This window comes from Macrotis lagotis, chromosome 8 (genome assembly GCF_037893015.1).
Source record: "Macrotis lagotis isolate mMagLag1 chromosome 8, bilby.v1.9.chrom.fasta, whole genome shotgun sequence".
NCBI lineage: Eukaryota > Metazoa > Chordata > Mammalia > Peramelemorphia > Peramelidae > Macrotis > Macrotis lagotis.
Window position 1 is genome coordinate 24,400,459 of NC_133665.1, and position 13,083 is coordinate 24,413,541.

Below are 13,083 nucleotides of genomic sequence, written 5' to 3' on the forward strand. Positions count from 1 at the left end.
TTTGGCAATTTTTACGAAGAATTCAATCACTTTTTATAACAGCCTACACACTATCTCAGAGAGGAAGTCTTGGGGACTCTACTGTTTAATGTCAGCCTAGTCCTGTATATGATGCCCAGGTTGTCAAGGGAAGAGAATCAAGGACACCAGAGCATCTACACCTCCTGGACCCCACCCAAGTAGGAGGAAATCAACACTGACCGGTGACTGTGGTTTGGAGAAGTTCACATGTGCATAGAGAAGAACAGCTATGTCTTTGTGTCCTGCTTCCAAGGCGATAGAGAGTGCAGTGCTTCCATCCTTGAAGAAATGAACAAAACCAAGTCAAACATCTGAAGTTTGAAGATCCTTCATCTAAATTCAGGCCTAAAAGGGGCAGGGGGTATAAGAAACCAACCAAATGCTAGAATTTAAAGCTGACATGTCTAAAATCAAACTTCTTTCTCCTTAAACACAATTCCTTCCCCAACTCTCACTCATGATCTTTCCTTCTGCTGCTAAGCTCATTCATCTCTCTTAATTTTATTTTATACAATGCACAAACATAATTTTACCAAAGCATAGATGTGACCATGGCATTTTTCTGCTCAAAAGTCTTCAACTGAAATTTCTTAGCATGACATTTAAAAACCTCCATAACTTTTTCTTTCCTGTCCTTTACAAAATCCACATTTTAGCAGACAGACTTCTAAATATGCTTAAATGTGCCATCTCTCATCTCTTTACCTGAGCTGTGCCCCATTCCTGGATTATTCCTCTATGATTCACCTACACCTTTCATAAAGTCAGTTTTCATCTTTTCTATGAAGCCTTCCCAGATGCTGTTAATATTCTCCGTTATTTCAAATCACCTTATAGTTACTTAATTATGTCTTTATTCTTAATATATTAAACTATACCTTGCATCCTCCCAGTAGCATATAATTTCCAGAGGTCAGGATTGCCTTTTTTTTAGTTTTTTTAATATTTGACATGAAATGATTTGTTCAGATCTTCTAAGTTTTCATCAATGAAGGATCTATAAACTTAAATTTTTTATTATCTCAGTAATATTACAAGTGACATTGGTAAACTAATATGATTTCTGATGGGTTTTTACAGATATGAAACAGGATAAAGAGTGACTACAGATATCAAAAAATAAAGGGATCATAAATTTTTTTTTTCATTTCATAAGTTTGCCGATTTCAGAACCCTTTGACTGCTTTCTCCCTTTTAAATAAAAGGTATTGGGACTGATATCGTTGCCTGACTACTCTTCTTTATTCATAGACCTAATCATGTTACCCCTTTGTTCATTTTTGTATCCCTACCATATTACCTCACACAGAGTAGGTTCTTTATAAACATCGGTTTAAATGAAATGTTTGATTAACAGTGATCATAGCTATTGCTTGGCTTCTATCCTTCCTCAGTTAGCTCTGATTCACCACCTCCATCCTGACTCCCCCACCCTTTTCCTTTTGACAATTGAGGATGCAGAGGAAGTTAATTAAAGAGAGGCAATGCAATCTGAAGACTTCCTGAACAGTCTGTAGGGTTCTATTAACCTTTTAACGCTATTGGCACAAGCTACCCGATATTAGCCAGAAGAAAAGAATAGCAACAATCTACATCTCCTGTCTTGAGGAAAAGGAGAACTGGAAATGTTTGCTCCTTTGAGGCAGTGTTAAAGGAATCTGCTGGAGCCAGTCCACAGAGGCAGTGAAAATAGCCCAGAGGCTTACTTTTCATGCCCATAAAACCCTACTGACTTCCTTATCTTGTTGGCTTATACCATGTTGAGTGTTTGAAGTTTGAGATAAAGGAAGACATTTTTCTTCTACCTTTTCAATGTGCTCTAATGAAAGAAACTATGCTAAAAGCCATGTTCCCCACAGATAAGTTTTTCAGAATCAGAGAAACAAGGTGGTCCTTGTGGCACTGGTGTACCTGTTTTTCCATCTTTTTCAATGGGCACAACAAACACCACACCAGTGCCAGTTCCCTTGCTGACCCTCACCCTTGCCCTAGAATGAAATTTCAGAATTGTTTATTTTTCTTTCCCAACGGCAGAAGGGCAATGCATCTATCTACAAAAATAAATGTAGTACTAATTAAAGTAGGGTAAGAAGCATGGTGGACAAACGAACAGCCTGAGAATCTGGATTCAAGTCCTTTCGTTACACATACTGGCTCTCTGATCATGGTAATGAACATAATCTCAAACTAAAACCAAAACAAAAAGCCCAAGAAAAATAAAGTTTAAGTAGATGGTATCTTTCATCATAAGTCCATAGGAATTGTCCTGGATCATTGTATTACTGAGAACAACTAAATTCCTCACTAGAAGTCTCTCCTATACTAATGTCCAGTCCCCCAAAAGGCAAAAAATTGTGAAAAATGCATGAGGTACTTGGGTGTATGAAAATATATGTAATTGGGGCAGTTAGGTGGTACAGTGGATAGAGTCAGGAGGACCTGAGTTCAATTCTGACCTCAGACTTAATAATTACCTGGCTGTGTGACCTTGGGCAAGTCATTTAACCCCATTGCTTAAGTAAATAAAATTTAAAAAAAGAAAATACACGTGATCAAATGTTCAAGGCCTTGTCTTTTCCCTCTCTTGAACTGCCCACATATTATCAGTAGACAAGTCCTGCTCATTCTACCCTTCCATATCTGTTCTTTCCTATCTTCACTGTTCCCATCTTCGAGCAAGCACTCAATACTACCTACCTGGACCATTGAAATAACCACCTAACTGGTCATCTTGCCTCTGTTCTCTTTGCCCTCCAATTTATTTTCACAAAGTATTGACACATGAAAGACCCGTTAATATCAGTTCCTCTCCCCCAAAACCTTCAATTGCTCCCTATTGCCCAGTGAGTGAAATCTAAGCTTGGGATTGGAATTGATTGAAATCTAAAGCCTGGTCTATAACATTGCCCATAGTATGGCACCACCCTAGCATTCCAGCCTTATCTTATACCCTCTTCAATACATTCTATGTGCTCACCAGATGAGACTTGCTATCCCAATTTTCTGACTCTGGGCCTCAAATCTGACACTAGAAAGATCTTCCTTTCTCTGCCCTAATATCTGTTAAATGAGACCTATCAAGTATTCTAATTCAGAGGGCATCTCCTCCATGAAGCTTCCTAGATCTTTCTCTACATGAGTAATAATTTTTCTATACCTGGAACTCAATTATCCTTTGTTTTCACTTATTACACAAACAGCTAGAATGTATTATAATAATATCTATTATTGGAAAACTTAAATTTATCACAAAATTTAAAAATTTACACTTTCCTTTGAAATTATATCATTTGATCCTCACAATAACTTCGAGAAGTAGGTGCTATTATTATTCTTGAGAGATAGGTAATATTATTGTGTTTTTTAAAATTTTATTTAAGGCAATGGGGTTAAGTGACTTGCCTAAGGTCACACAGCTAGGCAATTATTAAGTGTATGAGGCCACATTTGTACTCAGGTCCTCCTGACTCCAGGGCTGGTGCTCTATCCATTGTGCCACTTAGCTGTCCAATCAAGGTAAAAAGAGTTTAAGTGACTTGCTCAGAGTCACACTAGCAAGTGCCTGAGGCTGGGGTTTGAACTCCCGGTCTTCTGACTCCCCAGTGTTCTAGTGACTATACCACCCAGCTGTAGGTCTCTTTGCCTCTGCAAGAAAAGCTCAATGAGAACTAGAACCATGCCATAGTTTTTTGTTTTCAGTTTTTGGGGTTTTTTGTTTTGTTTTTAATCTCATCATGTGACAAAAGTAACTGTTGACATGCCAAACAGAAACTTTGTTCTCTTGTCCTAAAGTAGCTCTTTCTAACAAAACCTTATTATGTAATTTCACTATCTCATACTTTATTTTTCTTCCTTAAGGATATGATTTCTCTCTCATCACATTCAACTGAGATCAATGTATAACATGAAAACAATGTAAAGACTAATAGAATACCTTCTGTGAGGGGTGGGGGGAGGGAAGCAAGAATGGGGGGAAAATTGTAAAACTTAAAATAAATAAAAATCTAAAAAAAGACAACAAAATAATAAAATTTAGCCCTGGAAGGGACTCTATGAGTCTAACTTAATCCAATTCTTATTTATAGATGGGGCTCATAAAAATTCAATGACTTGCTCAAGATGACATGGGTAGTAAGTGGCAAAGGTAGGAGTCCAAGACTTCTGAGTCCCAATCAATCATTCTTTCCACTATTATCATATGAGTTCCCATAAGCATCATCAGGATCCTTCTCCAAGGCTGCTCCATTTCTTTCCCCCTTCCCTAAGAAGGCCCAATTCTTAAGGTCTTTGTTTCAGCTTACATTGTCCTCCAAGGTACCATTGCATCCAGGTTGTGCTAGTAGGAGCTTGACTATCTCGACATGTCCGTGCTCACTGGCACACATTAATGCAGTAGAGCCCTCATCATCCTGGATGTTGACATCTGCTCCACAGGCCAGAAGACCCTTGACCATGTCAATCCTTCCATGACTGACTGCAAGCATTAGGGCTGTCTGCCCAGCCTTCAAAAAAAAACAAAAACCCAAAATACAACAAAATCAGAAATTGCTGCAGAAGCTATGTTAGTTACTAAGGGAGTGTATCAAGCTAAAAAAACAGGGATGTAAGTGACAGATGGAGGGAAAGAAGAACACTAGAAGGAGCCATAGAGTAGGAAGAGTTTTTTTGAGAGACCACTATCAAATAAAGTGCATTAAATGCTGAAGGATTCAAGGGAAAGGAGACAGAAGATGAACAAAGGTTCTGATGTAACATTTCAGTGTCTCTGGCTGACTGGCAATCAGATATCTTACAAGCAGTCCTGTGCTCAGTTATTTGCTGAGTGTATCTGTGTCTACCATTCCAAGATGCTGCAAACAACTCTTCCCCAGTTTGCCTACCTCCTAGAATAGACTACCATATATGACAAAGCAACAGTACTGACCTGGCTAGCTTTGGCGTCCACATCTCCACAGCCAAAAAGTTCTTTCACCACCCGCATATCTTTTTCAGCTTCCACAGCAGCTAGTGCTGCAAGCATGATGGGGGTATAGCCAGCTTTGTTCTGATGGTCTACATTACACACATCTGCAAAAAGAAAAGGAGTTCCTTTGGAATGCAGCCCCCACACATTGAAACCTCCATATGTAAAAATGGAGCAGGCACTCAAAAAATATGAGATTAAGGATATGAGTAGTTTTTAAGCAAATGTTCTCTTTCCCCTAAAAAAAGATGATTGGTATAAAGGGAAGAGAAAGCACATGTCACCATTTGTTTTCAATTAATGGTTGGGGATGGGGGAAAGGGGTATAAATCCCCCAACCACCAAAGCTTAGGATGGTAGGAGATTACTTTAGTTAAGTTTATATTTTCTTCCATCTCTAATACATAGATACAATACATATATTTTATTTTATTTTTTTAGGTTGTTTTTTTTTTTGCAAGGCAATGGGGTTAAGTGGCTTGCCCAAGGCCGCACAGCTAGGTAATTATTAAGTGTCTGAGACCGGATTTGAACCCAGGTACTCCTGACTCCAGGGCCGGTGCTCTATCCACTACGCCACCTAGCTGCCCCAATACATATATTTTATTTTGAGTTAATTTTTCCCCTATTCATACTATAAATACAATATTATTCTTTTAATTTCTTTAAAAGTAGCCTATTTCATGCTGAGCATAATGAGCAGAACCAGAAAAATACTGTACACCCTAACAGCAACAGGGGAGTGATGATCAACCTTAATGGACTTGTTCATACTAACAGGGCAACAATCAGGCACAATTTTCGGATACAATACCATCTGTATCCAGAGAAAGAATTGTGGAGTATGAACAAAGATCAAAGACTTACCTTTAATTTTTAAAAAATGTTATCTTATTATGTAATTCTGCTATATCTCATACTATATGTTTCTTCCTTAAGGATATGATTTCTCTCTCATCACATTCAGATCAGTGCATACTATGGGAATGACATAAAGACTAACAAGCTGCCTTCTGTGTGGGGTAGAGAGAGGGAAACAAGATTGGGGGAAAAATTTTAAAACTCAAAATAAATAAAAACTTTCTAAAAAAATAAAATTAAGGGGGCGGCTAGGTGGCACAGTGGATAGAGCACCGGCCCTGGAGTCAGGAGTACCTGGGTTCAAATCCGGTCTCAGACACTTAATAATTACCTAGCTGTGCGGCCTTGGGTAAGCCACTTAACCCCATTGCCTTGCAAAAACTAAAAAAAAAAAAAAAAAATTCAATTCAATTAAAATTAAAAAAAGAAAGTCCTTTGAAGGATAGATAAAATTGTGCAGTCTGACAACAGAGAAATAATAAATTGTATTCAATTTCAATAAGTGAAAAAAAAAAGTAGCCTATTTCCACTGGCCCTTTCCCTCTATTTCTTGATCCTTTCCTCTCATTTGTTATCTTTTTCTTTTGGGATTTTGCTTATTAGTTTCTTTTTCTCTCCTGTTATTTGTGGTTACACTATTAACGATAACTAATAATCATAAGACATTTACCATGTGCCAGGCATAGGAACTTTATTATCTCCTTTTGCAAATGAGAAAACTGAGGAAGATGAAGGTTAAGTTTCTGAGACTGGATTTTAAGTGAAGTCTATCTCCAGGTCTAGCAATTCTATCTATTGTGCTGCATATTCTTTCATGTTCCCTCTCACCACCATCCCCACCATCTTTTTCCCCTCTCAATCAAGTAGATTGCCCCTTGCAAAAAAAAAAAAAGTACTATCCTTTTTTTTATTATCCATCTGCTCCATGGTAAACCTTCATTCTTTGATTAATGATACCTTATAATTATCTGATCTTTCTCTTTTCTTTGTATTCTTCATGTAATGAAAGGTATTCTAAACTCTCCCCTCCAGGTGGTTTCTGTCACTGTCTTAAAGAATTTGCCATGAGACAGGCAATGGCAGTCTTACAGGGAAAAAATAAGGGTGGGGAGGTCCAGATGTTAGAGTGACATCTTAAAATCATGGAATAAGACCTAGAAGGGATTTGAAAGGCCATTGAGTCCAACCCTTAACATTTTTCAGATGAAGAAACTGAGATGTAATTAAGATTAATTGATTTCTCAGGGTAGCAGAGTTAGTAAACCTTGAAGGTGGGGGTGAAATAAACTCTGCAAACCATAAAAAAAAATAGAGCTTGTGAGGACACTGTATGCTCCTTGTGGCTACCTGCTGTGGCCCCAAAGTATTTTGGAACTCACAAAGTACTATTTTTGACGTTTTTAGATCTTTACCAGTCTTATTCCAACTAAATGACATTTAGTTCTGGGGATATACTAAGACCTTTAAGAAACTGCCAGGAACTAATAGAAGCATTCTTTGTGTACACCTAATACAGCTATACAATTTTCTATTCCTATAATTTTTTTTTAGGGTTGTTTTTTTTTGCAAGGCAAATGGGGTTAAGTGGCTTGCACAAGGCCACACATCTAGGTAATTATTAAGTGTCTGAGACCAGATTTGAACCCAGGTACTCCTGACTTCAGGGCCGGTGCTTTATCCACTACGCCACCTAGCCGCCCCTTGTTCCTATAATTTTCAAGAAGTCTACTGGGTCTTACTAACTTACCATCTAGTAGATTTTACATGTGTCCAGTGTATACTAATTAAAGGAAAGGAATGGGAAGAGTAAGAAAGGGGTCGTATGAGACACCTGTGTAAGAGCAGATGTTAACTAAGCTGTTAAAGATGTTTCCAATAATGAGGGGGGAAATTACATCAGTTCAATAGCCCATTACAATCCAAGGACATTATGTTCTTTTCTAACATGGAACATGTGTAAAGATACACTGAAGTCAGAAGGAGGAGTGGATATACACTTTCAATATTAACATTCAGTGCTGGGTTCCTCTCAGAGGCTGCATTTCCTCATTCTCCCTCTCATATATGCATTTAGGTATGTAAGTTTGTACACACACACACACACACACACATACATAAGAATTTATATCACTAAGCTAGCTATAGGAATATTTTTTTTGTATGACCTGAAGGATTGTCTATTTCCAAAAATGGCATTAACTCATTTGTTTTCCACAGCATATATTTAATACTCTCCAATTAATGTTGTAGCTTTTTGTAAATCTATTTTTGACTATTTTCTGATGTTATCATTTCAAGAATTCCTTTTCTGGCATTATAAAGAAGTAGAAAGGAAAGGTCTCCAATTCATTTATATCAAAGTAACTATCACCCAGGTTACCAGGCATGTTCTTGTCCTTCATATTCAAAGGACTAAAATGACATCATTTTGTTGGGGTCAAGCTACAGTGTGATCATACCAGTACCAGATTGGAGGGCCCTAGTCCTTTTAAATATTTGAGATGGAGGTCACCAGACAAGAAAAAGGATAACTTCTAAGCCTGACCCCTTTTTGTAGTTAAGAATCATCCTTTTCATGGAATAAGAGCAATGGTAGGGATGTGGAAAGTGGAAATGGAAAACCTTGGATCACTTTGCAGTTTTGATTCCAGGTCTTAGCTTCAAAGCCAGTTCTCTATCTAGTATGCCTCTCCCCAAAATCAACCATAAATGATTTTTTTTGGGGGGGGGAATACATATGCATGTGTATTACAGAAACATAAAATATATTTTTCTAAACACATACATACATGTATTACTATTCTGTTTCTTCATGAAAACAGTTCATTGAGATGGCTCAATAATCAAGGAATAATTTGGTCCACATACCAATCCATGTCCTGTGGTACAGAGAGACAATCCTTGGTTTTTCTAGAATTAACACAATTTTAACTGTAGGTCTGATAAGAGTAATGTTGACCTTAAACTCCTGCCATTGCCACTGTAGTTGTATTGAGATAATGAGATGCAAAGAGCTAAATATATAGTTAAAAAATTGCATTTAAAGTGCCAGTTTGCTCCTTACTAGTACCTTGGCATTATTTTATCTTTCTCAGCCTTCTTCATGTGTATGATTAGGAGACCAGATTAGATGACTTCTAAAGTTTTTTTCATTATCTATGATTTAAGTCGTTAATTGTTTTCCAGGTCTGTATTGACACATGCATGGTCTCTTACTAAATTTCCCTTTTTTATGATAAATGTCATAGATTTGCAAGATATTTGGTTGGAATGATATAGATATGCTTTCTCTACCCTGGAATAAAATCCACGATATGTGCTCTTTTAGTATAGAACTCCAGTCAGTTGAGTTAAGTGTAGATGGTAAAATGAGACTAAAAAAGCTTTAAATGGTTTATCTAAGAATGAGAGTATAATAGCATCAAATAACTATTTACAGATATAACACTAAATAATTCAAGAGTAAATATATCACATCACTATATTATTGGATCATCACAATATATACAATATTTTATTTATTATCACAAAATATTATAATATCATTTAAAAAAACTGCCTCTAGAGAGACAAGACATATTCTTTATCTAGTACTGATTAGATTTTAAGTTTTGTATGTTTGTTCCAGCGCTAAATAAATATATGCTATATTATGTGAAGATGGAGGAGGGCAAAGGATCATTGAATTCTGATGCAAGATTGGAATTCAAAGTCAGCCTCACATACTTGGTAACTGTGAGACTCTGGACAAGTCACAACCTCAGTTTCCTCATATATATAAAATGGAGAAAGTACAACACCTCCTCTGGGTTTTGTTGTGAGGATCAAATGAGGTAACAAAAAGTGTCTGGCACATAGAAGAAGTGATTAAGTGACATATTAAGTGATAGCCATGCAAAATGCTATACCTACAACACCCCTGTGAGATGGGGATTATCCTCTCCATTTTACAGAGAGAATGCATCTCAGAGAGAATGGCCAAGAGCTTTTAGCCATGAAATATTAAAGAAATGGAATTTTTCAGGTCTAGCTCTCTTTCCCCTCCTTCCGCAGGCTCTCTGAAGAATGTCCCAACTCTTTCATTTTGGGAGATAAGTAGGGCAGCCAACATACCAGCATCCAAAAGCAATTTCACAATCTCAAAGTTGGAGTGGGAGACGCTGTAGTGGAGGGCTGTGTTTCCATTGCCATCTGCCATGTTGATGATATACTGCAAGACCTCAGGGGAGACCTCCTCAAAAGCAGCAATGTAGTCCCCTACCATTGCAGGGATAGCTGTCTTCTGACTTGATACCCGAAACCATTCATGCTGGATGGTATTGAGGCAGAATCTCTGCCAAAAAAAAAAAAAGGATTGCAATCATTTTTCTCCCACTTCTATTTATAGGTTTACAAAGTCCCAAGCTAACAATCCAGGAAATCAGACCTTTTTGAGTCAAGAATAGGCAAGAATCTAGCCTCAGAAACAACTAATTTAAAGTAGGACCTCTTTTGTTGGCCCATGTTAACAAACAAATTCACATGTTGTGTTATCATAATAATGAACAAATAATGTGATTTTTAACTGTAAAGCCCTGTGAGTTGCTTAAAGTGCTGATATGGGCCCCCAAAACAAAGAAGAGCTAAGAAAAGACCTTCCCTACACTTTAGAGGAAGGTGGGGTACCATGGGTTTGGAGTAATGGCATAGAACATTGAACTTTTTTCAATATGTTGGTAGATTGCTAAATCCCCCAGCCTTTCATCCCCCCACCTTCTTTATTATGAGGAATTGTTTACTAAGACAGGAGGATAAATAGGGAAGAATTAAATAGAGATCAGTTAAAAATGTGCTCATTTTAAGACCATTTACATACTTTACATACTTTACAAATGCTTCCCCCTAAAATCATCATGTCAATACAATCTCTAATATCCCCAACAATACTTAGCAATACTTCCTCCTCCTTCTCCTGATCAACCTTACCTTGAGTCACAACACTGTACAATATTAAAAAGAGCAGTAATTCATTTCTAAAGTTCATTGTTACCTTCCTTTGGTTTCGGTGGGTTTATATAATTATATCAAATATGTGAAATGACCATAGAGTATCTCTAAAAGAAAAATATACTTTACTAATCACAGAAGCAGAGAGACTTTATATTCTGAGTCAGGCCTAAGAAAGGGCAACCTGGGTTCTAATCCCAGCTCTGCTATTAAATGTCCAACCCTGGAAAAGCCACAACTTATCTAGATTTCAATTTCCTAACCTGTAAAATGACCGGGCTGGCCTGGGGCAAGGGGGGGTTCCAAAAATAGACCTGCATAGGATATATGACAGTATGATTTTTTTTAAAACTTCAGAGTTTATTTAAAGTCAAATATAGATATGCAAGAATATAAATGATCCCATTTATATGGTCCAGTCCATAAATCTCTTCTAATTCAAATTTTCTTTGATGCTGTGAATATAAAACCCAATCTTTTTCATTGAACTCCTGGCTCACAATTTTTTCTTTACTTAGTTGTTATGCAACTATATCAGTCACTGCAAAAAAAATCTCATATATTCAGACACTTGATAATTTCCTAGCTGTGTGACTGTGGGCAAGTCACTTAACCCTACTGCCTTGCAAAAAAATCCAAAAAGAAGAAAAAAGGGGAAAAAAAAAGAAAAACTCCAAATGCTGAGATTATTGAACCCCGAGCTCTGGGATTCCAGAGAAGGGGAGAGTCACAGTTTCAGCTGAGTCAGAAATGCAAGGAGTTGGCAGGCAAGGTTTGTCAAATTTAGTTGGTATAGCAGAACATAAAAGCCATCCTTTCCTAGGACAATCATAATTAGCCATGCAACATTAATCCACTTGTTTTCAGTTGTTTCAATGTGAGAAGGCCACCCTGGTTCTTCTTAGGGTTAAGCATAGTTGCAATATGCATTCCACATCAGAAGATAATATGCAGTTTCATAATAAAAAGGAATGTTGACTTCTGCCCAGACAGCAAGCTTAAAAGAAAAAGAAAATGTGCCTCAAATCTTAGCATGCTGTACCCTAGACCATAATGATCCTGAAAACAGGCAGAAGAGACAGATGCAAAGAGCCTGAACCTCATTCACATTTCCATTTTTGAGTCCATGCCTCAAAGATGAATACACACTCCCAAGAAAAGTACAGGGTGGATAAAGAATCTCTTGGGACAGGATGGAAGTAAATGGTCACTGGGTTGGTTGCACAGAGAAGAAGCAATGTGACGCCTACTCAGCTCAATTCTTCCATTTATGGTTCAGGAGAAGAGAAGGTTGCAAAGGAAAGACAGCTTTGTTAGGCAGACCTTGGCTGGTATGTCAGTGAAAGTTCACACCAATTTTACAACATGAAACCAGTCATGATCTATCTTACCATATCTTTGTTGGTCAGGGCTTTAGGATCATTGATGTTATTTTTTAGTAGATTACATGCAGATAGCATCTTTTCATTTAATTCATACCTAAGGATAAAAGAATAAAAGTTAATTGGTTTGGATTTATAAAGAGTAATTCTTACCACATATTCTTTAATACTTTAAGATACAAGAAGTCAAATAACCCAGCTGAGGCCTCTACTATAATACTGGCCCCTAAGAATCAAAGGAAAGGGCTGGCTGGTACTTGAAACTTCATACTTGGAATTTTACATTCACTTCCAGCTTTTAGTCTATGTTCAATGTTTAGTTCTTAGAGTGAAAATGACTTTTGCTTTTTCAATAGTTCTGGATATAAATATCAAAACAGATTCAGGTTTAAAAATCATTATGTACCTGCTAATAATAGGCTTAAAATATTTATTTGTAAGTTACTATATTTTATATATGTAACAAGATTATTTCTACATCTTATTTATACACAGAAGATAATTTAAATAAAAATTTGTTTCTATTTATTCTTATACATAAAATATTTATATTTATTTTTATTTTTATTCATACACTAAGATACATCATACATTTGGAGCATAACTCATTAATCAGAAAAGTTGTTTTATACTTGTTTTGGATGCTGGAAAAAAGGGGCTTTTTTCAAACTTAAAAGTCAGAACAAAAATACTTGAATACACTTGTAGATAAAGGTTGAAAATATTTACCTTTTATTAATGCAGCTGAACTTTTATTTGCCACATAAAAATGAATGGATCTTGGAGGGCTGTTTGTACTTATCTTAATAAAGTATCACAATGTATTATTCATCTATTCACTTCAATCCTTGGTTTTATTTTCCCTTTTTG

The 13,083-nt window shown here is 36.7% G+C and overlaps 1 protein-coding gene and 1 long non-coding RNA gene across 12 annotated transcripts in view; one reads left to right on the forward strand and one right to left on the reverse strand.

The window, feature by feature from the left end:
• Positions 1 to 13,083, forward strand: part of LOC141495326 (uncharacterized) — a 92,167-nt gene that overhangs the window by 35,847 nt on the left and 43,237 nt on the right. The gene's annotated exons all lie outside the window — the stretch shown is intronic.
• Positions 1 to 13,083, reverse strand: part of KANK1 (KN motif and ankyrin repeat domains 1) — a 241,969-nt gene that overhangs the window by 1,536 nt on the left and 227,350 nt on the right. For all 10 annotated transcript variants that reach the window (XM_074196525.1, XM_074196524.1, XM_074196523.1 and 7 more), the window contains 5 exons: positions 12,223 to 12,310; positions 9,959 to 10,178; positions 4,946 to 5,088; positions 4,323 to 4,523; positions 202 to 300 (listed from right to left, as the gene is read on the reverse strand). In XM_074196525.1, coding sequence (XP_074052626.1) covers positions 202 to 300; positions 4,323 to 4,523; positions 4,946 to 5,088; positions 9,959 to 10,178; positions 12,223 to 12,310 — 751 coding nt within the window. The remainder of the gene's footprint in view (positions 1 to 201; positions 301 to 4,322; positions 4,524 to 4,945; positions 5,089 to 9,958; positions 10,179 to 12,222; positions 12,311 to 13,083) is intronic.